This window comes from Brachyhypopomus gauderio, chromosome 4 (genome assembly GCF_052324685.1).
Source record: "Brachyhypopomus gauderio isolate BG-103 chromosome 4, BGAUD_0.2, whole genome shotgun sequence".
NCBI classification, from domain to species: domain Eukaryota; kingdom Metazoa; phylum Chordata; class Actinopteri; order Gymnotiformes; family Hypopomidae; genus Brachyhypopomus; species Brachyhypopomus gauderio.
Genome location: NC_135214.1, coordinates 7,569,468 through 7,593,848, shown reverse-complemented (window position 1 = coordinate 7,593,848; position 24,381 = coordinate 7,569,468). Strand labels below are relative to the sequence as shown.

The following is a 24,381-nucleotide window of genomic DNA, read 5'->3' as shown; positions in this document are numbered from 1 at the left end:
TATTTAAGAAAACAGGCAAAGATAAAGAAGTTGGCACAGGTCTCAGGAAAACACGATGCTTATCATAAATGATCATAAATCCTTTGAAACCTCCTAAAAGGTACTTCTGATATGTGAAGACAATGGATATCCGGCTTCATGGGCTGACTTGTTCAAGCAGTACACCGTGGCCCAAAACAATGAGCGCTCAGTCAATTCCTGCCTAAATAATGGAATAACGGAATATGTGATCCTATCTTTATCCTCTCTTCAGTGCGACGGTAAATTACATGAAATAGACCTGTTCAGTTCAAACACAGTTTCTTCCATCTGTGTTACCGAAGTAGAAAATCTGTACGTATTTAATACATGAATGGGTATCAGAAAGTACATGGTTTATGGATTAGGATATACTCTTTAAAGAACATGAGTTACAAATTATTAATTTTATGATTATGTAAATGTGTGAGGCTTATTTTTTTCTGTGAGAAGTCCAGTATTTCATGAAATCATGATTGAGCAGTGCGCTGTGTAGTCTGTGTATGGGTGAAAGCTCTAGAAAGCAATACAGTAAAATCCTAAAGCGAAAATATAAAGCCCAGAATCGGTGTCACATGAGCACGAATGTGTCGGTTTGTGTGAGGCGTGTGTCCCTTCCTCTCACACTTCTCAAACCGAATCATTTTACACAGACTCAACGGTAAGGACGTGTAACTGCCGTAAGGGGTGTAACCTTTTAAAAGCGTTGTGAATTAAACCTCAAACCAGTTTGTGGTCTTCAAATCTCACTATTATCTACCGCGCTACACACGCAAACTACGCTGTAAAGCACAGGAGTACTGCTGAATTTATAGTTACAAAAGGTAAGATTACTATTACTAGATTAGACTATATGTGAAAACAGAGCCTTGATTACATTAATAATCAACATAATTTTTGCTTTGACATATTAAAGAAATTTGATGTGACTTAATTAAAATTCAGTCCTTGGTCATCTTATTTATCGTTAGCTTTCTATTTTTATTTAAACCACCTATGTCGTTATGTACTGTAACTTGCTTTAGTGTACCAGTGATCCACCGTTTTTATGTCTCCTTTATACTGTATGTGTATATATATATATATATATATATATATATATATATATATATATACTGACTTACATACATGCAGTGTATATAGGTCACAACCCCAATACAGACGAATCATTTTGTGATATGACAATCTACAAACATACAAAGTTGTGTTTCAGATCAGTTATGCCAAATCAAAGGTCAAAACCCTGGCCCAGTTTTTAATTAATTTTTAATTTTTCTTGTTTCCAGGTGTAATCTTCACCTCACAAAAAAAATGAGTGCTGAAGATTTCAGTGCGAGTGAAATCAGTGCTGATGATTTCGGTGCGAGTGAACTCATCACAGAGTGGGAGGACCTAAATTTCACAGAATCCAACGTGTCTCGGGTGCACATGCGAATTTGCCCTATGTACCTGAGTCGATCAGCCCTCCTACAGACCATGTGTACCCTCTCCGTGTTCATCTTCGTGTTTGGTCTGACTGCCAACTCCCTGGTGGTGTGGGCCAGCTTGCGTTCGGTACGACGCCCCTGTCATGGGTTGCACCTGTACATTCTAAACCTCGCTGTGGCTGACCTGTGTGTCGTGGCCACGCTACCTGTATGGGTGAGCTCACTTGCACAGGGGGGACACTGGCCCTTCGGACAAGCTGCCTGCAAGTTAACCCACCTCCTCTTCAGCGTCAACTTGTTTGCTAGCATCTTCTTCCTAGTCTGCATGAGTGTGGATCGTTACCTGTTTGTGGTGCGGCTAGGTCACACCTGTGGCCAGTGGGAAAGACCAGTGCGCTGTGTAGTCTGTGTGGGAGTGTGGCTAATTGCTCTGATCGCTTCTGTGCCTGATGCTTACTTTCTCCAATCAGTTAAGTCTTCGCATGGTAACATATCCTCGTGCCGCCCTGTCTACCCAGACAATAACCCATTGGGGTGGATGGCTGGCATACAATTAAGCTTTGTGGTGTTGGGTTTTGCTGTGCCTTTCCCTATCATTGCGATATCCTATGCACTGTTGGCAAGTGCCTTGGCTACATCTGCCTCTTCCTCTCCAAACAGGGAGGAAGACTCCAGTGTCAGCAAGAAAATCCTCCTGACGTACATAGTGGTGTTCCTGGCCTGTTGGGCACCGTATCATAGCATCCTGTTGGCTGATGCCATGGCCATGCTTGGCGTGTTCCCGCTGAGCTGTGCGGGAGAGAACGCACTCTTCACTGCACTGCACCTGACTCATACCCTGTCTCTGCTCCACTGCTGTGTAAATCCTGTAGTCTACAGCTTGGCTTACCGCCAATACCGCCATGACCTCATGAAAGCTTTCATGTTCAAATACTCCACCCACACAGGCCTGGCACACCTCACGGAGGGCTCTCAGGGTACTGAGACAGAGGAGACAGTCACTGAGAACCACCCGGAACTGTAACATGCAGCGATTCTGGACATACAGCCTGGACTGGGTCATTGCAGATGTATCATATCATATAATTAAAATCAATAAAAAAAATTAGCTTTTAATTTTCATTATAAATGCAAATTGATACAATAAAATCTACAAATCTATTATGCCTAATAAGAAAGAATAAGAAATTAAATTTCTTTTCCTGAAATCATCATCTTTTTTCTGAGTTTTACTGGTTGTTCAACAACTGATCTATATCTAATACCTATTGTTACTGGCCAAAAGAAAAGAGTTTTGATGGCATTTACAACCCCTCCTATGTCACTGTAGGATTATAAATGATCATATTTCACTGTAATAAATGAAAACATTTCACTGTTTCCACATGTGGGCTTGTACATGTCTTTATATCATGGCAAAGACTATAACATAAAAAAATCTATTTACAAACAGCAGAGTGCCTACAAGCAATAACAATTACTAAATACCTCATGTATGTACATGTAATCTATAAATGATAAATGTTTAAAAGAAAATAAAAGAAAAGAAAACAGCAAAAATAAGAGTAAGTCTGCTTCTAATAAGTCTTTGTGTGAAAAACACGCTGAACTGAACTGGTACATTTACATTTACATTTACGGCATTTAGCAGACGCTCTTATCCAGAGCGACTTACAAAGTGCTTTGCTTCTGATCACAGAACACATCCTAGGAAATAATACAAATAGGGCAGAATTCAAGACACCATTGAGTCAGACTACTACTAAACTACAGGAGTCAGTATCATTACCTAGTGTTTTGCAAGTTAGACATTTGCCAAGAAGCACAAATAACCATAAACAGACATACAATTTAAGAACAACGGCAAATGGTATCAGCTGGATTAGTGCTCTGGTAAGAACTCAACAAACAGGTGAGTCTTCAGTCTACGCTTGAAGATAGCAATAGACTCTGCAGTCCTAGCAGCTAATGGAAGATCGTTCCACCATCTTGGAGCCAGGACGGAGAATAGTCTGGAGCTTTGTCTTCCATGAGACTTTAAGCATGGAGTTTCAAGTCGAGCCAAGCTTGAGGTTCTAAGTGTTCGCTGTACAGATCGGCTTTTTACCATGGACATCATGTAGGGAGGGGCCAGTCTATTTTTGGCTTTGTAAGCAAGCATCAAGGTTTTATATCCGATGCGTGCCGCTACTGGAAGCCAGTGAAGAGAGCGTAGTAGAGGAGTCACATGTGAGAACTTGGGGAGATTGAAAACCAGTCGTGCTGCAGCATTCTGAATTAGTTGTAGAGGTCTGGTGACCCGTAGAGGAAGACCTGCAAGTAGGGAATTGCAGTAGTCCAGCTTAGAGATTACTAGAGACTGCACAAGCACTTGAGTAACTTCCTGTGAAAGGAAGGGTCGTATTCTCTATATGTTGCAGAGGAGAAATCTGCAGGATCTGGTCAGCTTTGAAACATGTGTTGAGAAGGACAACTCGTTGTCCAACGTTACACCCAGGCTTCGAGCAGTTTCTGATGGTGTTAACAAGATGTTCTCAAAGGAAACTGTGAGATCGTTGTGTGGGTTTGGGGTTTGGTACACAGGTACAAGTACATCACAGGCATCATACTGATGCTACATTAATGTTACATCTCCAATCATTTAAAATAATTTTAAAGATAACTTTTTTTCAGTATATATTTTCAAAATGAAAATACACAATTTTTATTTCTAAACTGTTCATTCAAACGGTGTCTGCAGAACAGCTGTAGCTTTGATGTCTGAGTAAGCAACAGAAACTCATAACTACTTCCTGTTGAAAGGATATGATATGTTTATAGGGTGTTAAAACTGAATCTTAACGAATACTTTCTATTTCAATCACCATATGTTATGAAATACTTGGGTACTAGAAAGGCGCTATATAAGTTTAACTTATTATTATTATTATTATTATTGAAATCATATTCGGATAGAATATCTGCAGTTGGGGACAAAATGAATGTTTGCAGTAGAGGTGTCTTCAACTAAAGCTGGGCGTACACTGTGCGATATTTTAAATCGTGTACTCAGCTCCAGCTCAAACTGTACGACTAAATCGCAGGGTTTAAAAGTTCACAGCTCACGATTCATATACTCACACTCAGTGTTGCGAATAACGCCGTTAAAAATAACGGCGTTAGGTAACGGCGTCATTTTGTCAGTAACGGGATAATATAATTAATTACTTTTCGTGTCGTTACAACGCCGTTGACGTTACTGGTCATTAAAAGCGGTGCGTTACTATATTGATATACTAACAGTAATCCGAGCGGACCGCTGCCCAGGCTAGTGAGGAGTAACAGATCTCGATAGGTCACAGTTCTCCGTGTAACACCTGTTTAACTTAACAAGTCAGTAAGCGAATCAGAACCAGTGTTTTTACACGCCAGTGAGACGGAGAGACACGCGACACAAAAGGAGAAGAGGCAGCGAGGCGAGTCAGGAGCAAGCCGAAGAAAAATTTGCATTTTCAAGGTGGCGATATAAACATTATTTAAGAAAATACTTGAAGTTCCTGAATGTCTACCAGACTGTGTATTTAATTTATTTTATTAAGGATAGAGGTTTTATTGTTAAGTTTACTTCTGTTGTGAACAAACCAGTTGTCTCAGGTTGAGAGAATTTAATTTAATTTGATAGATGTAAATGCACTTTATATAGTGTAACTGTTTACTTTTGCTTTTTTTTTTTTTTTTTACAAAGATTTGGGATTTTAAAGGATTTTATCCTGCACTGGTCTGTGGATGTGCAATAAATATCAAAAGTTAAACACCTTTCTGATCTCCTCATTTCAACTGACTGTGAAAACTGCTTTTTCAAAAAAAACCTTATTTGTCGGCATATAACTTTTTTTACTGTAACGCAAATAGTTACTTTCCCTGGTAACGAGTTACTTTTATTATACAGTAATACGACAGCTCCGACAGCGTGTTCAGCTCCGCTCATTTGGATTGTGCAACTGCAAGGTGTGATTTATTAATGTGTGGTAAGGAAGAAGCATATTGTTAATGTGCACACATCATTAAAAATATTTATTAACACAAATTAGGATGATTTTATTTGACAAAAGGCTATATATAACGAAAACAAAGACATTTTATGTAACAACTAATGCTTAGCAGCATCCTTGGGCATCCCCATGCAGTGAGAATGGTACATTCGACTATGACGTTCATAGTCGACTAGGGGTCATCCAATCGAATAGTCGAATCAGCGACTATGAGAGCCAACTGCAGTTCTAGACCTGCAGTTTTAGACCTGCAGTTCTAGACGTGCTGTAGTTTTAGCCATGCGCCACCTAGCGGCTCGGAATGTAGCTAACGACAGCCAACTGCAGTTCTAGACCAGCAGTTCCAATGCATGCCGTAGGCTCAGGGGCTTGTATATTGTAATAATCCATTGTTTATTTGTTAAATAAGCCCATTGATTCTGAATTGTTTTAGCCAAATCTATAACATTTGACAAGTTTTAAACGATAATGTACACCACATTTTGTATTTAAATAGAAGTAGTACGCCTCATTTTCCCCTGTTCTTTTAGGGAGTTTAGATTAATTTTGTCATTTACACACACAGCTTGTCTCCTGAAGATATTTTATTTTTAATTAAACTACTGGATTACTGGCATAGGCTATTTTGTATTAAAAATCAGCAAAAATTGCATAATGTCAGGATGCTTTCAGTGAGTAAGCATACGTTTCCAGAATGTTAGGAGTGATTTATTTTACTCGTATACCTTCATTGGCATGCAACTAGCAAATATTATGTGATACTTGGGGTTTTTCGCTCACACGCCACACATCCGATTTCTCACGCCGAAAAAAAAATCTAGTTTATTTACCTCTGATCCATATCTATGATTCAATGAGTTACCAGTTCGCTCTGGCGCAAACACTGGCGACCGATCGATCGCAATATAATACAATTTTTTGTTTTTTTGTTTCATTTTACGTTCGCCACCACCACCCCCCCCCCCCCCCCGGCAAAAATTTACGTTCGCAGGACTAGCATTTCTCTCAAAGTCGAAGTAGCTACAAAGTAGTCATAAAGGTAGCCAGAACTAACGAACTAAGACACACTAACGCTAGCCAGATTCATCCTTCATGACAAACATTACGATAACACAAAAATGACCTTCAGACCGATCATATTTACATTTACGGCATTTAGCAGACTAAATATACAGTTGTGATCAAATTTATTCAACCCCCACTGAAATAAAGTGTTTTGGCCAGTTTGACATTGATTTTGATCATTTCAGTCATCTTATTTACAATTATATCAAAGAGGCACTTATAAATTAGACAAACATAACATAATATTTATGATGGAATAACCACAAATGTCTTTACTGTGCTCACATCGTTATCAGTTTTATTCAACCCCCTAGTGACATTATTTTTTAGTACTTAGTACAACATCCTTTTCCAGTTATGACAGCTTTCAAGCGTGAAGCATAGCTTGACACAAGTGTCTTGCAGCGACCTATGGGTATCTTAGCCCATTCTTCATGGGCAAAAGCCTCCAGTTCAGTCACATTCTTAGGCTTGCGCACTGCAACTGCCTTCTTTAGGTCCCACCAGAGGTTCTCAATTGGATTTAAGTCTGGTGATTGCGATGGCCACTCTAGAATGTTCCAGCCTTTCATGTTCAACCATGCTCTAGTGGACTTGGATGTGTGCTTCGGATCATTGTCCTGTTGGAAGGTCCAACGTCTCCCAAGCCGCAGGTTTGTGACTGACTCCATCACATTTTCCTCCAAGATCTCCTGGTACTGAAGGGAATTCATGGTACCCTGCACACGTTGAAGCTTTCCTGTACCATTAGAAGCAAAACAGCCCCAAAGCATAATTGACCCCCCGCCATGCTTCACAGTAGGCAAGGTGTTCTTTTGTTCATAAGCCTGGTTCTTCCTTCTCCAAACATAGCGCTGGTCCATTGTCCCAAACAGTTCTAATTTAGTTTCATCTGACCACAGTACACTGTTCCAAAACCTTTGTGGCTTGTCCACATGACTTACTGCAGTCAACTTTTCTTGTTCTTTGGAGTCAGCAAGGGGGTGCGTCTGGGCGTTCTGGCATGGAGGTCTTCGTTATGCAGTGCGCGCCTTATTGTCTGAGCTGAAACTTCAGTGCCCACATCTGACATGTCTTTTTTCAGTTCCTTAGTAGTCACGCGGGAAATTTTTCTCCACATTACGCTTCAGGTATCGCACAGCAGTCGCGGTCAGGATCTTCTTTCTGCCACGACCAGGTAACGTTTCCACTGTGCCCTTTCACTTGAACTTGCGAATGATACTTCCGATAGTGTCTCTTGGAATATTTAACAACTTCGCAATCTTTTTATATCCATTGCCATTCTTGTGAAGAGCAATAACCTCTTCTCTTGTCTTCTGGGACCATTCTCTTGCCTTCACCATGCTTGGAAACACACCAGTAGATGTCTAGAAGGAGCTGAGTATCACAGTCCTTTTAAATCTGCCTAATTGGTGCTTATCATGCTTGATTGCTGCTCGTTGACATCCACAGATGTTTTCAATACCTGATGGAAAACACTGGAATGAACCTCTGTTCTTAGGAGTGGTAGTCGTAAAGGGGTTGAATAATTGTGTCAATGAAGAAATCACAAAAAGGCCATTTAATACTTTATGACAAAAAAAATTGATGCTATCTTAGTTGCATTTAGTTCTTTAACAAGTCCTTGTAAGATTTCATTATGAACACAATTACAAATGTGCACTGAATTCCATAAAACCCTTCGCAGCATTGGGGGTTGAATAAATTTGATCACAACTGTATGTGTATCATATATTAATATGCTCAATTGTATCAATATTCAGAACATAGTCTGGGTTCTTATGGGTTAATAATGATGGGGAAATGCTACTTTAGCTTGCTTACTACTTTTAGTATTAATAGTAGCGTAGTAAGTGCTAATTTCCTTCCTTTAAGTTGTTTCAAATTTAATCAAAGTAGCTACTAAGTAGCCATAAAGGTAGCCAGAACTAACGAACCAAGACACACTAACGCTAGTCAGATTCATCCTTCATGACATAAACATTACGATAACCCAAAAATTACCTTCAGACATTATCATATATCTATCATATATTATTGTTGCTTATAAATATTCTTCCATCTGCTCCCGCGACATACTAAAACACTATCTGGATATTACGTTACATACATCTAAAACTACGGCACGTCTAGAACTGCAGGTCTAGAACTGCAGGTCTAGAACTGCAGGTCTAAAACTGCGGTTGGCTCTCCGGGTGTGCAATTGGATGATGTAGGAGACTATTTCAGATAGTTTGCAGTGAACAACGTTTGGACTTCAGTGTGACTTAAGAAGTGTTTTTTGAAGGTACATGATAGATACACCGTGCCTCAGACTAGAAATGACCTTGTGTCTAAATTATGTTTATGACCAATATAAATCACATATGTGTATTAATAAGAAATACAAATGTCACACTGTGGATTGAAAAGTGACAAAATCAGATATTCTGAACCAGATGAACTTGTGGGACATATACTTGAAACTGTATGTACTTTATACATATACACCGGAGTGGCTAATCGGGAGATTCGGGAGGATTCCCGATGGGCCGGCTCATGTCAATCTCTAGTTTGGGCCGATTGGGATGGGAAAATATATTTTGGGCCGGATTTGAGCATGAAACTCCCGGGCTGAAAAAGTGGCCCACTCTAGCCCTGCATATATTTGAAACTGTATGCAGGGTTGCCAACTCTCACGCATTGAGCGTGAGACACACGGATTTGACCGTTTTCACACGCTCTCACGCCACACTTCCGATATCTCACGCCGAAAAAAAATATCCAGTTTATTTACCTCAGATCCACATATATGATTCAACACGTTGCGCCATCCACCGGCGATATAACACTGAATCTGTGTCCATTTTACGTTCGCCCCCCCCGCTCAACAACTTTCGTTCGCCCCCCCCCCCCCCCAACAAAATACACTCGCCACCGGCTCCAGGTTAAAATCTCACTCCAAGCGAACGTCAAAAGTTGGCAACCCTGTGTATGTACTTTATACATATACTTGAAACTGTATGTACTGTATTTATACAGCATATTTGTTCTATTTACCAGTAGATACAAAGAGTCAAAAAGACATTATAGCCATAAGTGTTCATTGGTCCCCACACACATACACAAAACAGTTGTTTCCCTTAAAACTTCTAGTCTTATTGAGGAAATCCGCTTTCGCTTTCAAGCTTAACTTCAACTGAGTGACCGTCAGCCCTGGGCTCACATTTCCTGGGTCCTTTGTCTTGTCAGAATCCTGGAGCTGAAGTAACACTGTCTTCAAGCAAGAGATATGGTACAGAGGGTTAGGGTTAGGGTAAAGGTTAAGGTCCCCTCCTGTGTGTATGTAACCCTAGCTAAAGTATATGTAGTCCATAACGTTACCTCACACTCACGTTTCACATACGAAGAGACACAATACATTGCAAAAAACTGAACAGCACTTTCAGCTACTATGGCCCTAAATACTGGAACTCTAGAACAGGGGTGGCCAACCCGTCATAGACCAAGAGGCACTTTTCTTACTGTGTTACGGCAAAGAGCCACATCGTACATGGGCGAGTGTAATGTGTTGAGAGGGGGGGGGTGGCGAGTGTAAATTATTAGCTGTGAAGGCAGTCAAATGCGCGTTTTCCACTACGCCGGTTTTAAAAGTATTAGCGGCTCGCTAGGCTTGTAAACTAACCGCGCACCACGAAAATGGGGAGCCGCATGAAACCAGGCAAAGAGCCGCATGCGGCTCGCGAGCCGCGGGCTGGCCACCCCTGCTCTAGAAGCTCAGAGACATTTCATCCCTGCACACTTTCAAGAAGAGCCTCAAAACCTTCTTACGTTTACTTAGGGAAGTTCTGTGGTTTATCTAGGGTTATGGTTATGGTTATGGTATAATTTTTTTATAATATAATTTTATTTTAAATTGTATTACATTTGATGTTTGTTTTCTTCTATTTTATGTCTGTAAATTCTGTAAAGCACTTTGAGATGCATATGAAAGGTGCTTTACAAAGAAAGATTATTATTATTATTATTATTATTATTATTATTATTCATGGACGTAATTTTGATTTCAAAAGTGGGGGGGACATAGATTCGTCGCTATTTAAATATTTGGTTTTAACCGTAAAAACTGGGGGGGACCAAAGCCGGCTTTTGAAAAAGTGGGGGGGACATGTCCCCCCCGTCCCCCCCCCAAAATTACGTCCATGTTATTATTATTATTAGATGCTATGCAAAGCCGAATTAACGGCACGAACACTCCTGCACTCTCGCAGCAGGATCTTTTATTTTGGAAATATTAACCCTCGCGGTATAAAACCGGAAGTCTTTCTGTAGCTGTTTGAAGTTGGACGCTGCTGGAACAATACAGAGATATCATGGCATATACCGCAAAAATTGGACCCTCTATCCTGAGCAGTGACCTCTCACAACTCGGCAGAGAATGCGAGCGAATGATGGAGTGTGGCGCAGATTATCTGCATCTCGACGTTATGGATGGGTAGGAGATAAAGCTTATACATTTGTTGGTGCTACTTCAGGTGTTACTGGTAGCTAACAAGATGAGTAGCACACGTGTAAACCGAGCCTGTGTAAAACTAACCTAGTTAAGACCTCGGATCACTTTTGAATTCACCTTTATTAGCTGTAGTTTTAGCGAGCTACCTTTTCAAATCAACAACTTTTAGTAACTTGGCTAACGTTATACGACGGATTCGTGTAGAACTGAACTAGTTAACCCAGCTATTACAATCACAACACACACACACCAACCAACCGATACTTTGGGCTGTAGTTTCCAACATTACAGCATCTAGATAGTGAATGAAGACGAAGGGCCGCCCCAGTAGAAGGATGGTGTTGTCTACAGGTGGAGTGATGGTGGAGTGTGTGGACCAGGATCTGTTACAAATGAGATTTAAGACCTTCTTGTGATATTAGGACTACGTAAATAACATTATAAATTTGTTGTTTAAGCATTGTTGAACTTTAGTATAATTGAGGCTGTATTGTGTATGAGCCCACTTATAGATGAGAACATGAATCCAGTTACATCCAGTTAATCCTCAGAACCTTAGGATGCTTTCAACCAACAGCTTCACATCCTGCCAGCACATATAATATATTTAAAGACCAGTAGTTCAGCAATCTATTTTAAATTCCTTTTAAATGTTGAATTCTTCATTAGAAATGATTAATCAAACGTTAAAACCCACTAGGAGCACCAAACCTAATCCTTCATTTACACACAGCTTGCGTGTCTGTATTTGTACAATTTTGTGTACAGCTTGTGGCTTCAAGGCTCCACTCGGTGCTGATTGGTGGCTGTTCAGCACAACTGTAAACTTGGGGACGATTGTGAAAAGCTGAACTTTGTAATGTTGAGTTTGTTTGGGTCGCGTCGCACTCACTCCCGTAAGGTGACGTTCAAAGCGCGCATGCGTTCATGATTTAAGCAAGCATGCTGCGTTTTGTACATGGAAACATCGTGGCAGTAACATAAACGGAATGGTTTCACCGCATCCTATAGACTGACCTTTATACTGGTCGTTTTACAAGCCTGACCGCTAGTAGGAGTGCTCTGCTAGTTATTTTTACTTTTGTAACCGCAGTGCTTGTCGAACACGGTGTAACCACGTAGATGTGAATATACACTCTGATCTTTCTGAGCCGAAAGCTGCATGAGTGTTTTTCCTGTGGTCTCAGAGGTCGGGTCTCCTGCACCACACAAACTGAACCAGGACAAAGTGAATCCTGATCATTTTCCTAACACCTATGCAACACCTGTGCATTTAAAGTGTGCAGTTTAGTGACATACTGAATGTATGAATGGGCCGTACGAAGGTTCTGCCCACATCTGTCACGCCACTGTTGCATGATGGGATGCAGTACACCATGAAGACTCTGGCGTGTACTAAAACTTTTGGCGGGATTAGTACATTATCTGGTCTTATTGCTTGGTCGAATACTGCATATGGCATACTGATTTGAGACCCATTCAGTATGTTAGTAGTATGTAGTAAGCTGTACTGGATACTGCAAATCAGAATATAATATACTCACTAAAGTTAAGGGGATTGTTTGCAAAGGATGTCGAGAGTTCACAGGCAAAATGGACCCATCACACATGTTGAAGCAAGGTTCGCTTCTGCACACGTTTTTAACATCGTATAAATTCATATGTAGGATTCCCTAATGTAGTGAAAACATTACATATAGTAAATGGAGAAGCAGCTAGAGGTCATTTTCAGGACTCTGGATCTGCCGTGGTGGAAGAGAACCACAAAACTACTTTTGTTCAGACTGGAGGAATTCACTGTAGCTTAGCGATTTTCTCTTTTTGAAAGACAAATTTTACCTGCAAAATAACCTGGTTTCAGAGGAACACACCAGATTGTGCAGTGTGGCTTCAGTGAGTCAGGGGCTCAGCTTAGTGTGCTGTCAGAAGCCGCTAACAAGCAGCTCCCCAACCTGTCCTGTGTTCCGCTTGTCTTGTTCTGAAGGCATTTTGTTCCAAACATCACGTTTGGCCATCCCATGGTGGAATGTCTGCGGAAGGCTGTGGGGCCAGATCCCTTTTTTGGTAAGTTGTGGCATGAAATGTTAAATATACGCAATATTATAAATGTTATACTGTATGTACATGTTTTAAATTGGTCCATTCTTTGTCTAGTTGATTAACATGACATGAGTCACTGTTTACACAGCCAGATTCCACTACAACATGGTGGGACTTGAACTGAGAGTGTAGCAACATAGAGAACTAGCGTAAGCATGAGAGGAGAGAGACGGGCAGTCCCCAAGAATGATGACGCCAGTTGTTATGATGGTTCTAACATGATTTTTTTGTCCATATGAAGTGTAAATGTGAGATGTAAGGGTGTGTTTTGTTGCAGACATGCACATGATGGTGTCCACACCTGAGCAGTGGGTGAAGCCCATGGCAGCAGCCGGTGCCAGTCAGTACACCTTCCACCTGGAGGCCAGCACCAACCCTGGACACCTCATCAAAGATATCCGAGAGAGCGGCATGAAGGTCTGGCCAGCCTTGCCCCCTGCCTCCTGCCCCCGCCTCCTGCCCCCTCAGCTGGCACAAACGCATAGAGATGCAGTGTTGAGCCCCCCCGACACACACAGTCTCAATGTCTTTTGGCTTTTCTTTGACTTCGACCTGGTCTCAGTTCTCTCTCAGTAGGGTTATGGCAGAGTTAGAGCAGAGCTGTACAGACAAGAGTCTGTTTGCTGCTCTAGCACCTCTATGAAACCTGGTGATGATCTGATAAATTAAACATTAGTCTAAATAAATCATCACATTGTGTCAGACTGATTAAATGATTCAGTCTAAGTCATACCTCAGTACCAGGTAATCAAACCTGGACGTAGAGCTCTGTGGTAACATCCAGATGACGTCCCCTGTGGGCAGGTATCTTCAGGGTGGTGGTGGTGGTGGTGGTGGTGGTGATGAAGTGTTGTGGTGTTGCAGGTTGGCCTGGCTATCAAGCCTGGTACCACAGTAGAAGAGTTAGCCCCTTGGGCTGGGCAGATTGACATGGCTCTGGTCATGACGGTGGAACCAGGCTTCGGAGGGCAGAAGTTTATGGAAGACATGATGCCTAAAGTGGGTTTGTGCATTATTTATTTTTTAATAATGTGTTGCAGTAGGCTCGTAATGATGTTAACCTGCCATGTGAAACAAACTTTACTTATGGTACATGTTTATGGCAACCTCATACTAAATGTGATATTGAGATTGTACTAATTTTTCCAGTTATTTACATATAAAATGCTTTTGACTCTCATATTTTACCAAATATAGATGGCAGTAATGTTGAATTGAATGCAGTCAGTTAATCAATACCAAACTGCTACCCATTACCACTTAAGGGAGTTTTTCACTAAGATTAACGGCTAAAGCAAACTGAGGGGAAACTAGGTTTGATGGTGTTATCTGTGTAAACTGGAGGCAGAGGTGAGAACACACACCCCTATATTGAGTTAATGTACAGAATGGTTCTGATTCCCCCTGTAGGTTGTCTGGTTACGAAGTCAGTTCCCTTCCCTAGACATCGAGGTTGACGGAGGAGTCGGTCCAGACTCCATTCACAGATGTGCTGAGGTATAACCAGTGACTACCACCCACACAGGCCACCGTAGTAGGACCAAACACGTTGTCACACATTTAATGACCTAATAATACAGAGAATATTCTAACTCTGAGCCTGACCCACACCTTCTCTGTCTCAGGCAGGTGCGAACATGATCGTTTCGGGCAGTGCGTTGGTGAGCAGTGAGGACCCTCGCTCTGTCATCGCATTGCTAAGAGATGTTGTACTGGAGGCCATTCAGAAGAGATCGTTGGACCGCTAACCAGCCATGTTGGGTTCTGTTCTTCCCCTCTTCTCTTTGGTGAGCTAAGGAGGGAGGGATGAAACTGTAGTATTATCAGTCTGTCTCTGAAGGTCTGAATCGTTTTCAAAAGACTGGTGTAGGATTCTCCAACTCCAAGTGGTGTCTCCGACACCTAGTACAGGTCATGCAAAGAATGCCTTTGGACTCAAAACCTCACAGCCACCGGAAAGAAGCACCTCTTCTTGGTCTCCAGCTTTGAAGACTTTAAAAAGAATGCCCACCTTCCTGCACAGATTCTTTTCTGGAATGATCTGTTTGTCCGTCCATACGGGTCTTGATCTCGTTGGGTTACTGCTGGCCTGTTAAGACTCTGTGTTTTGAGGCTGACGTGGGAGAGCAGCAGTCTGGGAACGATCACAAGACCTTTCATGTCACCTTGAGACATTAAATCCATTTCTGCATTCCATTTTTCTGGTGGTGGTGGTGAAAATCAGCAAGATGAGCACACAGACACTGGTGAATAGATCGTTTTTTTTCAAGGAAATAATGTAATTAGTCCAGAAGTAAACACTCAGTGTTCAAAGCGTGCAGTGTGAGAAAATAAAATGAAATATATCTCATTAGTTCCAGTGCTGGGTCTCTGTCGGCATTCCACAACTCGCTTTAAGGTCACATGTAGACTGGTCAATACGGTACAGCAGTAGAATTAATACGGACAAACGCTGTTCCCAGGATTTGGGCTGACAGAACAGCTGTGTGTGTGTGTGTGTGTGTGTGTGTGTGTGTGTGTGTGTCAGGCTGTGAATGTGTCAGCACGGTAAGAAGGGCACAGCATTACTGTCCTTTAGTCGCCCTGTGGAGATCATCACACCTGTTCCACAAAGCATCAGAATGAAGATGTGGAAAGCACACAGACTGTATTTAAATCTCTATAGTTTTGCACTAGAAATCAGAGAAGTTAGCTCACCAATAACCATCATGAAGCAGCTTCAGTGTAGCTCACCAGCGACCTTTAAAGGTTATAGGGAGGTGCTTTTGAACATATGTGGCAGGGTAAGCACTCCGTTACTGGGCTTTAACCCTGATTAACAGCCAGCGGCAGGGGTGGTTTTTGTTTCAGAAGTGGTATAGGATCCTGTTCCACTAATAATGAAAAGAGAAAAATCTTCACACAACATTGAATGACTGGTTGTTTTAATGTGACTTTTTTGAGGTCTGTTAGATGATGATGTTTGATTTCTGAGAGATGTTTCTTCAAATTGTGCAGAAGCCTCAAGTAAATATAGCTGCAGAACACAAAGTTCCTCTTTTTATATTTTCATAATATTCAGACATAACCATTCTGATTTTTTAAAATACTAAAATATTTACTATTAGACGATCCACTTATTAATGTTGAAATGCCAAAATAAATGAAACACAATAGAAGAGGATGGTGTGTGAAGAGAAACTCATGTAAATTACAATCAAATAGCTAGTAGGAACCAAACCTGGAAGCTTATGGACTTGCTGTGATATCAGAAGTGGAAGGTATATTTTTGTACTCTCTTACTTGCCCAGTGGTGCTTGTTCACCCAAGCCACAGGGGCAGAGTTAGTTCCGCACACATGCAGGACCTTTCAGTGTGGAAGTGTGATCGGCTTTGCAACGTGTAGAGACTGGTCGTATATGTAGGTACCATGCAGGCCAGCAGGTGGCATCACCACCACTAAGGCACAAAGAAATCTTGCAGTTAAAAAAAAATGTGGTGTGAGTCATCACCAGTGCCCTTCATGCTCCACAGTGAATATTAGAGTTTTTAAATGTTGAATATAAGGTGAACACCATCACAAGAAAATCAGTCCTAATGTTTTGAGGATGGGGGCCCAGTGGTCCCAGGACTGCACCCTTCTGAGGCCGATCATGTAAATTGTAGGATCTGTTGGAGCCAACCCTCCAGTTAGTATCAAATTCAGGCCCATCATTGCCGTACGTCTGTACAAAGTGAATTACTTTAGCAAAGAGTTGGTATGTGGTTTGGATGCTTAACAGTTTGGGGAAGTAGCGTCCCACCATGGTTCAGACGACTTGATTACAGAAGTGCAGCTTCCACACATGGGAAGGCTCTTCAGAAGTTTCATGTTCTTCATGTTGGTGTCATATACCCCTCACTACTCTCTATCTCTACACACTCGCAGTAACATGCACTGCCTGTGTTACTGTACAAGTCTCTTCTAGGAGACACCACCCTTTTCAACCTCTGGTACATGTGTTAAACACAACACCTTCCCTCCATATCCTACTGAAAGTCTCTAAACACTTCCAACAGCTCCTCCTACCATCACCCTGCCCATGCACGTGATGGGATCACACTACAAAACAACACTAATGGAATCTTTCATCTCCATTTATCTGCTTTTCCATTAACTGATTGTTTATCGTGTTGCTTTGCCGTTGATTACATTAGCCCTCTTTGCATTATTTGCCAATCTACCACTGTAAATATAAATATGACCTGAATTACCTTAATTGTTTGGTTAAAATAAAAAATTTACAATTTTACCCACTGAAGAGCATTATTACTTCATAACATATGTCACATGGCTACAAACATGATTAATATTACTGTTGGCGACAACAAGAAAATCCTTGAGAAGGGCCACAGCATTCCCTGTACCAGAGAATAAACGTTTTCTTAATGTGGTCTTAAGCCATAAACCATCATCAACCAGTGTGATAAAATGTGACTTTCTCACAACACTCCTCCTGTTGACGGGTTTAAACGTGCAGGCGTTCAGGAAACGCCTGACCTGAAAGTCATTCTGAAGAAACCACCGTGGAAACGTTCACGATGCTGCACAATATTATTGTTCCAGCTGTCTTCATCCTCAGCTCTACCTTAGCAGGTAACTTCAACTTTATATACTGTAGATGGAAATAACGTAAAATGTTTCTTAGTAAATGTAACTCAAGCAGGTGTGCTGTTTAAAAGTGGAGAAATATTAAACTTTATGGAAATCTACTAATACCAAAATTGCAAATGTGTAGCCATTTTCGTATGAGAAACTCTTCATTTATAAAAATAAAACATAAACCGTGTCATGTAGTTCGTTTGTCGCATATATGTAGTATAGCGGAGCAGTAGAGGTTTAGTTTTTGTTTTTGGCTGTGTAGTCTCTGACTGTAATTACAGTCTGAACAAACATACCGCCCAGATATGAAGGACGATTCGCAGCTAACGCTGAACTAAAATATAGCGACCTAGAATCGCCCTGATATTATTCTCTAATTCATATTATTATATAAAAATCTATGGAAGCCCATTCCTACCACCTAAAATAAAATAAAAATAAAAAACTAATCCAGCACATCCTAATTTTATTCTCTCATAATTACGTAAATTGCTATCTCATTATTTCGAGATAATCAAAATAATGAGAGCAATTTACGTAGGAATGAGAAAAAATATGTTCTGGATTTTTTTAAGTGGCGGGAATGGGTTTCAATAACTAAAGTCTGATATAGCTGTAACAAAAAAAAATCTGAAATTACAACGACAAAAAGATTATGAAAACTGAAATCCAATGCTTTCTAATAATTGTGTCATCTGTCATCCATCATTTCTTTTTGTGTAAAATGCTGATTTGATATAAATTACAACATTCATCTAATTAATCTAGAAGAAGGCGAGCGGTGCATGTACGGAGCAGTGGGGGCAGCTGTGGAACTGCCCCTGAACTTTGATGGTTTAGACAGCAGCAGTGAACTGACCTGGATCCATAACCAGAAAAAAGTCTTCAGACGGAGGGACGGTAAGGTCACGGTGTCCACGCTGAAAACAAAGCCTAACGGAGCGCTCGTACTGGAGAAGGTCCAGTTCAGCAGCGCTGGGGACTACCGCGCCACAGTCTTCAGCACGGACGGAGTCCAGCAACACCACACCACTGTGAGGTTGTGTGTTCTTAGTAAGTACAGGCTTTGTGGAGAGATGTGCCTCCAGAGGAGAGTGAAGAATCACCCGTTCACTTCTGAGTTTTCTGCATTTCAGAGCCCTTGTCCGAACCTTCGCTGACCGCCACGTGTGGTACATCAGTGGTGACGCTCACGTGTGGCGCTGAACGCTACCCCGACGCATCCGTCTCCTGGAGCAAAGGCGGAATCCCATGGATGAACGCGACGAACCACACACTGACTTTAGACTTACCTCTGATTGGTGTGGGAGAAAATGTATCTTGCACAGTGAGTAACAAAGTCAGTAAGAAAACAAGTAAAGACGTCCAACTGCTCTGCCCAGACACAGGTATGTACTGTAGCGCTGTTGGGTTGTACAAGTTCGGTTGTATGTAGTGGTTGTATACGGTCTTCAGCTGCGGTTAAGGATCTGTTCTTTCCTTCTAGGAGATTCTGTATCGCATCCTCCAACCCTTGGAAATTCAGGAATTAATCCAAGTGATCAGAGCAGAAATGGTGGTGGTGGAAAAGGTCAGTTGTCCCTGACAGCTATAAGTCAGAGAGAGAATTTGAATTATTATAGCAGTGGATTTATTTACTGTGCAAATAATTATTTTGAGTTTAAAAAATGTGATTTTGAATGATGTTTTGAAAATTTCTGTTTACAAAATAGACAAGGACAAAGAGCAAAAATGTCCATGTTGTTAGGCTAAAGGAATGCAACACAAACCACCAAACACCATCAACCACACTTTTACCCAACAAACACCACCACCAACCACGCTTTTACCCAACAAACACCACCAACCACGCTTTTACCCAACAAACACCACCAACCCAACCTCCTGACTTCAGCAGGCTTTAACACTAATAGGCACTGTATATAAACATTACACATGCTTAAAAAATTCAGATGAATTACATTCAAAGTAAATAAATTAATTCAACTAGAAAATTATAAATACCAATACTAATACATCTAATTCATATATATTTGTTAAGTAAATATTAATTTTCTTATATTGTAAAGAATTTGCCCTTGAAAAGTTGCTGGCGGTGACTGCTACTACTCACTATAAATTCACTGTAAGCTCACTATAAGCTCACTATAATTCACCCTGGCCTAAAACCTGTGGTAGACGGAGAGCAGGCGACGTATCCAACTGGTGTTTTCTGGGCGGTGGTGGCCGCAGGAGGCGGAGTGTTCGTCCTGACCGTCATCGGCATCTGTGTGTGTGTGTGCTGTGTCCGCACACGCAGACGGAGGAGGGTAAGACTGCCGCAGACCTGCTGTTAACAAAACAAACAAACTACAGTCGAGTTCATAAACAAGGTCATTAGCTTGATCATATTTCATTTCATATTTCATATTTCATATGTAGCAATACGGTCACCTCCAAGTTCTGTTCGTCTCCTCACTGCGTTTTCACAGAGCGGGGGAGAAATCTAGACGGGCTGCTGAGAAGTCAGACTGTCAGCAAGACCAAAGGAAGCCACCCATAAACTCGCTCTGGGGCCTGTACCCACCCACCCCCCGCCAGGCTGGTTCTCTGGTGGGGAAGCTTAATATATGGGAAATTCACTTTATTTTCTGTACATTATCTGCTATCTACATTTACACAAAATAAAAATGATCGTTTCACACGTTGTCAAATAAATGACATCATGCTTGTGCAGAATCCAGGCGGTGTGGTGGTGATGCTGACGTTACAGCAGTGGGAACCTGCCGTGTTTCCTCTTCCTGTTCACACATTTATGCTGCGTGCAGTGTGTCGGTGATTCTTTGTCAAAGCCCACCTGTGTACATGCCTCCCCCAGCACACGCTGCACTTTTCCTGTTTAAATTGTCGTTTAAGTGGGGCTGTGGTTTTTTGAGCAGCAGTAAAAACAACAGCACAGAGAAGAGTTAGACACAGACTAACACATCTCAACTGCATTTACATGATTACAGTATTGAGAGCTTTTCTGTCAAAACTCTTCTTAGCTTTCCTTTTGTAGCACTCTATCACACAACCGTCATCACAACTCACTTTATTCAATCTGCTCTAGCTATTAAAAAAAACTATTTAAACGTTATATTTAGCACTTATCAGACCGCTAACATCCTGTCAAGAATCTGTGAACATTCTAGATGAAGAATTTGCAACATTTGACACTTTCAGATGTGCAGAATTATGCCACCTAATGTTCTGTTAACAACATAACACACACCACACTTAAATCTCCCTCTAACTTGATATGTGTGCTTCTCCCAAACAATTTCATTTTAACCCAGAAAATATTCTGCAGTCTGTTGTTGATCTTATAGTGTAATAACAGGACCAACTGACCCATTCTAAACCTGAGGTGGCGTGTAGACTGTATGAGTCAGTCAAGGGATTATTCTCTTATTTTTGAGATACGACTGTTTTATTTTAGCATTCAACCTTTTTCCAAGCACTGTTACTGCTTTAGTTCTCTGTAACACTTTTCTTTAGGCCTTTTCTAAGGACTAAAAAGTTCTTTCTGAACTGAGAAGTTTTCTGAACTGCTGTTCAGCTTGAGTGGGCACATCTATCAGGAACACGGTATGGTTCTGTCTCATGAGCTGGGTCCAACATCTGACTTGCAGTTCTCTGATGATGAATGAATGTTCAATTTATATAGCACCTTTCAAGACACCCAAGGTTACTTTACACGACCAATCACACACACAGAGAAGCAGCAGCCAACTGCACACAGCGTACTCTCTACCAGGATCCACAGCCCCCTGGGGGGAAGAATGGGGTGCAGGAAGGGGAGAGAGGACAGACCCTAGTGGCAGAGCACCATCCACCACTGGGCATACAAGCACACACACATTCATGCACACACACTCAGACTGGTTTTTATTGGAGACACACAGTCACATGTACACACAATTTTGAGGGAAAGCCAATTTCCCTAACCATGTTAGGACCCCAGTGTTGAGAGGCAAACGTGCTAATCACCAAGTAGCCATGTTGACATGATGATGATGATGACATGTCTAACCATGGTAGCTCCATAAAAATATTTTCAGCTGGATTGCAGTGGGAAAAAACTATGCCTAAACTTCATTTAAGGATGCTTGAGACCTTAAACTTGCACTTTCATGAATCCTATAGCAACTGAAGAACCTTTCATATTTAGATGTTCTGCAGATGTAGTGGAGTCTGTGAGATTGAGGGTAGAGACTGAATGTAGTTGAGTCTGGATGTAGTGGAGAATGGATGTAGGCTGTGTGGGTTCTGTGGGTTGTGCTTCAGTGTGCAAATTCACCATGACGTCTGACGTCTGGTGTCTGGTGGAAGGAGACTGCAAGATCCATAACTGAGCTGGTAAAGCTTTGTGACTCTCCAGGTGTCTAACACTGGTGCTTTCAACCCGTTAAAGATAATGAGATTAATAAATGAAATAAAACAGCACTCAAAACATTTAAACAGCTGAAACTGGTATGCTTTTCCTTCTAGTTCAACACTTTGACTAACATTTCCCTGCCTACACAGGTGACCTGTCTACATTCTGTTCACATTTAGTCTTTAAAATGAAACAGTTACCAAATTTAAAAGTAGGAATAATAGTACAGACCATGTTTGTCTTTTGTTGGAAATATGAAATCAATCATTCTGCACATGTTCATAAAGTGAACATTAGTAATTCTCTGAGCTTGTGTCAAGTGTTTCCTGCATGACGTATATGGCCTGACATGAGTGGCGGATATTACCTGAACACTTATAATGCTTGTTCAGTGTTGTACTGGTGTCCATCTTGTAATCCCTTCTAGCTATCAGCATTACCTCCTGATCTAGCAGTATTATAGATCTGTGGTATTAGAGGGATGCAGGCCTGGGTGTATTGTTGTTAAAAGAACACTAGGTGGCATAATTGTACATTAGGATCCATAAGCCATGCCACAAACTCACCCTGCCGTCATTGATAGTGGTGGGCATGGGCGTGGTAGTGGGGGGAAAGTGGACCTGACTGGGCCCAAGTAGGGAGAGGGGCCCATTTTACTCATATATCTCGTTTACTGGCATTTATAGGGGCCCACTGACATTGAGAGTGTACAAGGCCCAGAATTTGCTGTTACGCCCCTGATGGTGGGTGAGGACAATGAATTCTTAAAATAGTCACAACTGCTACCTTTGATAAAAAGGCTGAATACAGAATAAAGTTTCAAAATAGATTTACATTTAGGGCATTTAGCAGACGCTCTTATCCAGAACAACTTATAAAATGCTTTGCATCTGTTCACAGAATTCATCCTAGATAACAGGATAGGCCAGAATTCAAGATACCCTTGAGTCAGACTACTACTAAACTACAGGAATCAATGTCATTACCGAGTGTTTTGATTAAAACAAGCTCACTTAAAAAGTAAACTTTTACCAAGAAGCGTAAATAACCATAACCAGAGTAAATGGTTTTTGACCAGAGTAGATTTACTGAATATACAAGTGAGAGATGACGGTTGTGTTTGAGTATCAACTAAGGTGAGTATAGACAGGGATGCTGCCAGTACTGACTAGGCACAAATAAACAATTGGGGTTAAAAAAAGGAATCAATTTATAGACTAAAATGTATTCTAAATGTTTGACTCCTCAGTCCATCAAAGCAGCCACCTTTGGCAGATACTGTATAACAGCTGAACGTACTTGTGGGATACTTTCTACAATAGAAATTGAGGGCTTTGCTTTCACTCATCTGTCCAGTTCATCCCAGACCAGCTCAATGGGGTTTAAGTCTGGAGACTGTGCTGGTCACCCCACGTGTTCAAGCTCACCATCTTGTTCTTTTTTCCTGAGGTAGTCCTGCCGTGTTTTGGGTTATTATCCTGTTGTAGGATGAACAATGAAAATACCTCAGAAGTGGAGAGCAGCGAGGAATCGTGTGTCAGGGCAGAAGAGTCTCAGCTAATTACAACAGACTGAAGTTGTGTAAGCCCAACAATGAATATCTTGGCTTACTTGCTACTGGTGTGTGTGTATGTGTGTGTGTGTGTGTGTGAAGGGTGAGCTAAAGGTCAGCAATTTGGTTCGGCTGGATCTTTGTGTTGTGAGAAGTGTTACAGGTGTGCCGTGTTTGCTGTGACTGCAATGCTTCAGGGAGCGGCAGGAACACACACCCACTACGTAAACTAGGAATAGGAAAGTGTGAGTGTGTGTGCGTGTGTGTACTATGACCAACCCTTACTCACCTCCTGTTTGGTGCTTCCTGTTGGACGTTTTCAGACGTTTAGGTATAACTTGATTTTCTTGCCATGGACTTTTTCCATAACAAAAATGACCCCCTCTTCAAGTAAAACCATACACAACCAAACACAAACATAGCGCTACGTTTGTGTTTCTCCCTAACGTAAATAAGTCGTTCGGTGCTGTTCAGAGAAGACTCGAAAATAAAAGCTGGATGTAGGCCAAACGGACCAAAGTGTCTCTAGATATTGGGCTATTCTGGGAGAGATCATTAGTGTCTGTTCTACGCACGCAGGCACACATCTCCGCGGGTTCGTGATGGGGGTGCGGTTGTTCACCTGCGGCGTTGTGTCGTGCTCGTCCCCGTGCCCAATAAGGAGGAATAACACACACAC

At 41.5% G+C, this 24,381-nt stretch overlaps 3 protein-coding genes and 1 long non-coding RNA gene across 9 annotated transcripts; 3 read left to right on the top strand and 1 right to left on the bottom strand.

Moving 5' to 3' along the window:
- Positions 1-556: 556 nt before the first annotated feature.
- Positions 557-2,904, top strand: ackr3a (atypical chemokine receptor 3a). 2 transcript variants are annotated; one of them, XM_077001176.1, is made up of 2 exons: positions 557-842; positions 1,305-2,904. In XM_077001176.1, the coding sequence occupies exon 2, from the start codon at positions 1,330-1,332 to the stop codon at positions 2,467-2,469; it is 1,140 nt and encodes a 379-aa protein (XP_076857291.1). In that variant the 5' UTR covers positions 557-842; positions 1,305-1,329; the 3' UTR covers positions 2,470-2,904. The 2 variants fall into 2 exon arrangements, with proteins under 2 accessions (XP_076857291.1, XP_076857292.1); XM_077001177.1 differs by having other exon boundaries at positions 616-679.
- A 7,937-nt stretch (positions 2,905-10,841) lies between these two features.
- Positions 10,842-15,483, top strand: rpe (ribulose-5-phosphate-3-epimerase). 2 transcript variants are annotated; one of them, XM_077001928.1, is made up of 6 exons: positions 10,842-11,015; positions 13,018-13,097; positions 13,411-13,550; positions 13,998-14,132; positions 14,544-14,630; positions 14,763-15,483. In XM_077001928.1, the coding sequence occupies exons 1-6, from the start codon at positions 10,894-10,896 to the stop codon at positions 14,772-14,774; spliced, it is 576 nt and encodes a 191-aa protein (XP_076858043.1). In that variant the 5' UTR covers positions 10,842-10,893; the 3' UTR covers positions 14,775-15,483. The 2 variants fall into 2 exon arrangements, with proteins under 2 accessions (XP_076858043.1, XP_076858042.1); XM_077001927.1 differs by having other exon boundaries at positions 14,759-15,483.
- A 2,116-nt stretch (positions 15,484-17,599) lies between these two features.
- Positions 17,600-20,383, top strand: LOC143512048 (hepatic and glial cell adhesion molecule). Of its 2 annotated transcripts, none has more exons than XM_077001926.1 (6): positions 17,600-17,748; positions 18,523-18,807; positions 18,891-19,142; positions 19,241-19,324; positions 19,933-20,063; positions 20,226-20,383. In XM_077001926.1, the coding sequence occupies exons 1-6, from the start codon at positions 17,694-17,696 to the stop codon at positions 20,241-20,243; spliced, it is 825 nt and encodes a 274-aa protein (XP_076858041.1). In that variant the 5' UTR covers positions 17,600-17,693; the 3' UTR covers positions 20,244-20,383. The 2 variants fall into 2 exon arrangements, with proteins under 2 accessions (XP_076858041.1, XP_076858040.1); XM_077001925.1 differs by having other exon boundaries at positions 19,933-20,126; positions 20,226-20,370.
- LOC143512051 (uncharacterized) lies at positions 19,136-24,233 on the bottom strand. Of its 3 annotated transcripts, none has more exons than XR_013130349.1 (4): positions 23,992-24,141; positions 20,188-23,628; positions 19,868-20,083; positions 19,136-19,342 (listed from the first exon to the last, which is right to left on the bottom strand). It is a non-coding gene; the product is annotated as an uncharacterized LOC143512051 (long non-coding RNA). The 3 variants fall into 3 exon arrangements; XR_013130350.1 differs by lacking the exon at positions 19,136-19,342 and having other exon boundaries at positions 19,946-20,083; positions 20,188-20,654; positions 23,450-23,628; positions 23,992-24,233; XR_013130348.1 differs by lacking the exon at positions 19,136-19,342 and having other exon boundaries at positions 19,970-20,080.
- Positions 24,234-24,381: the final 148 nt, after the last annotated feature.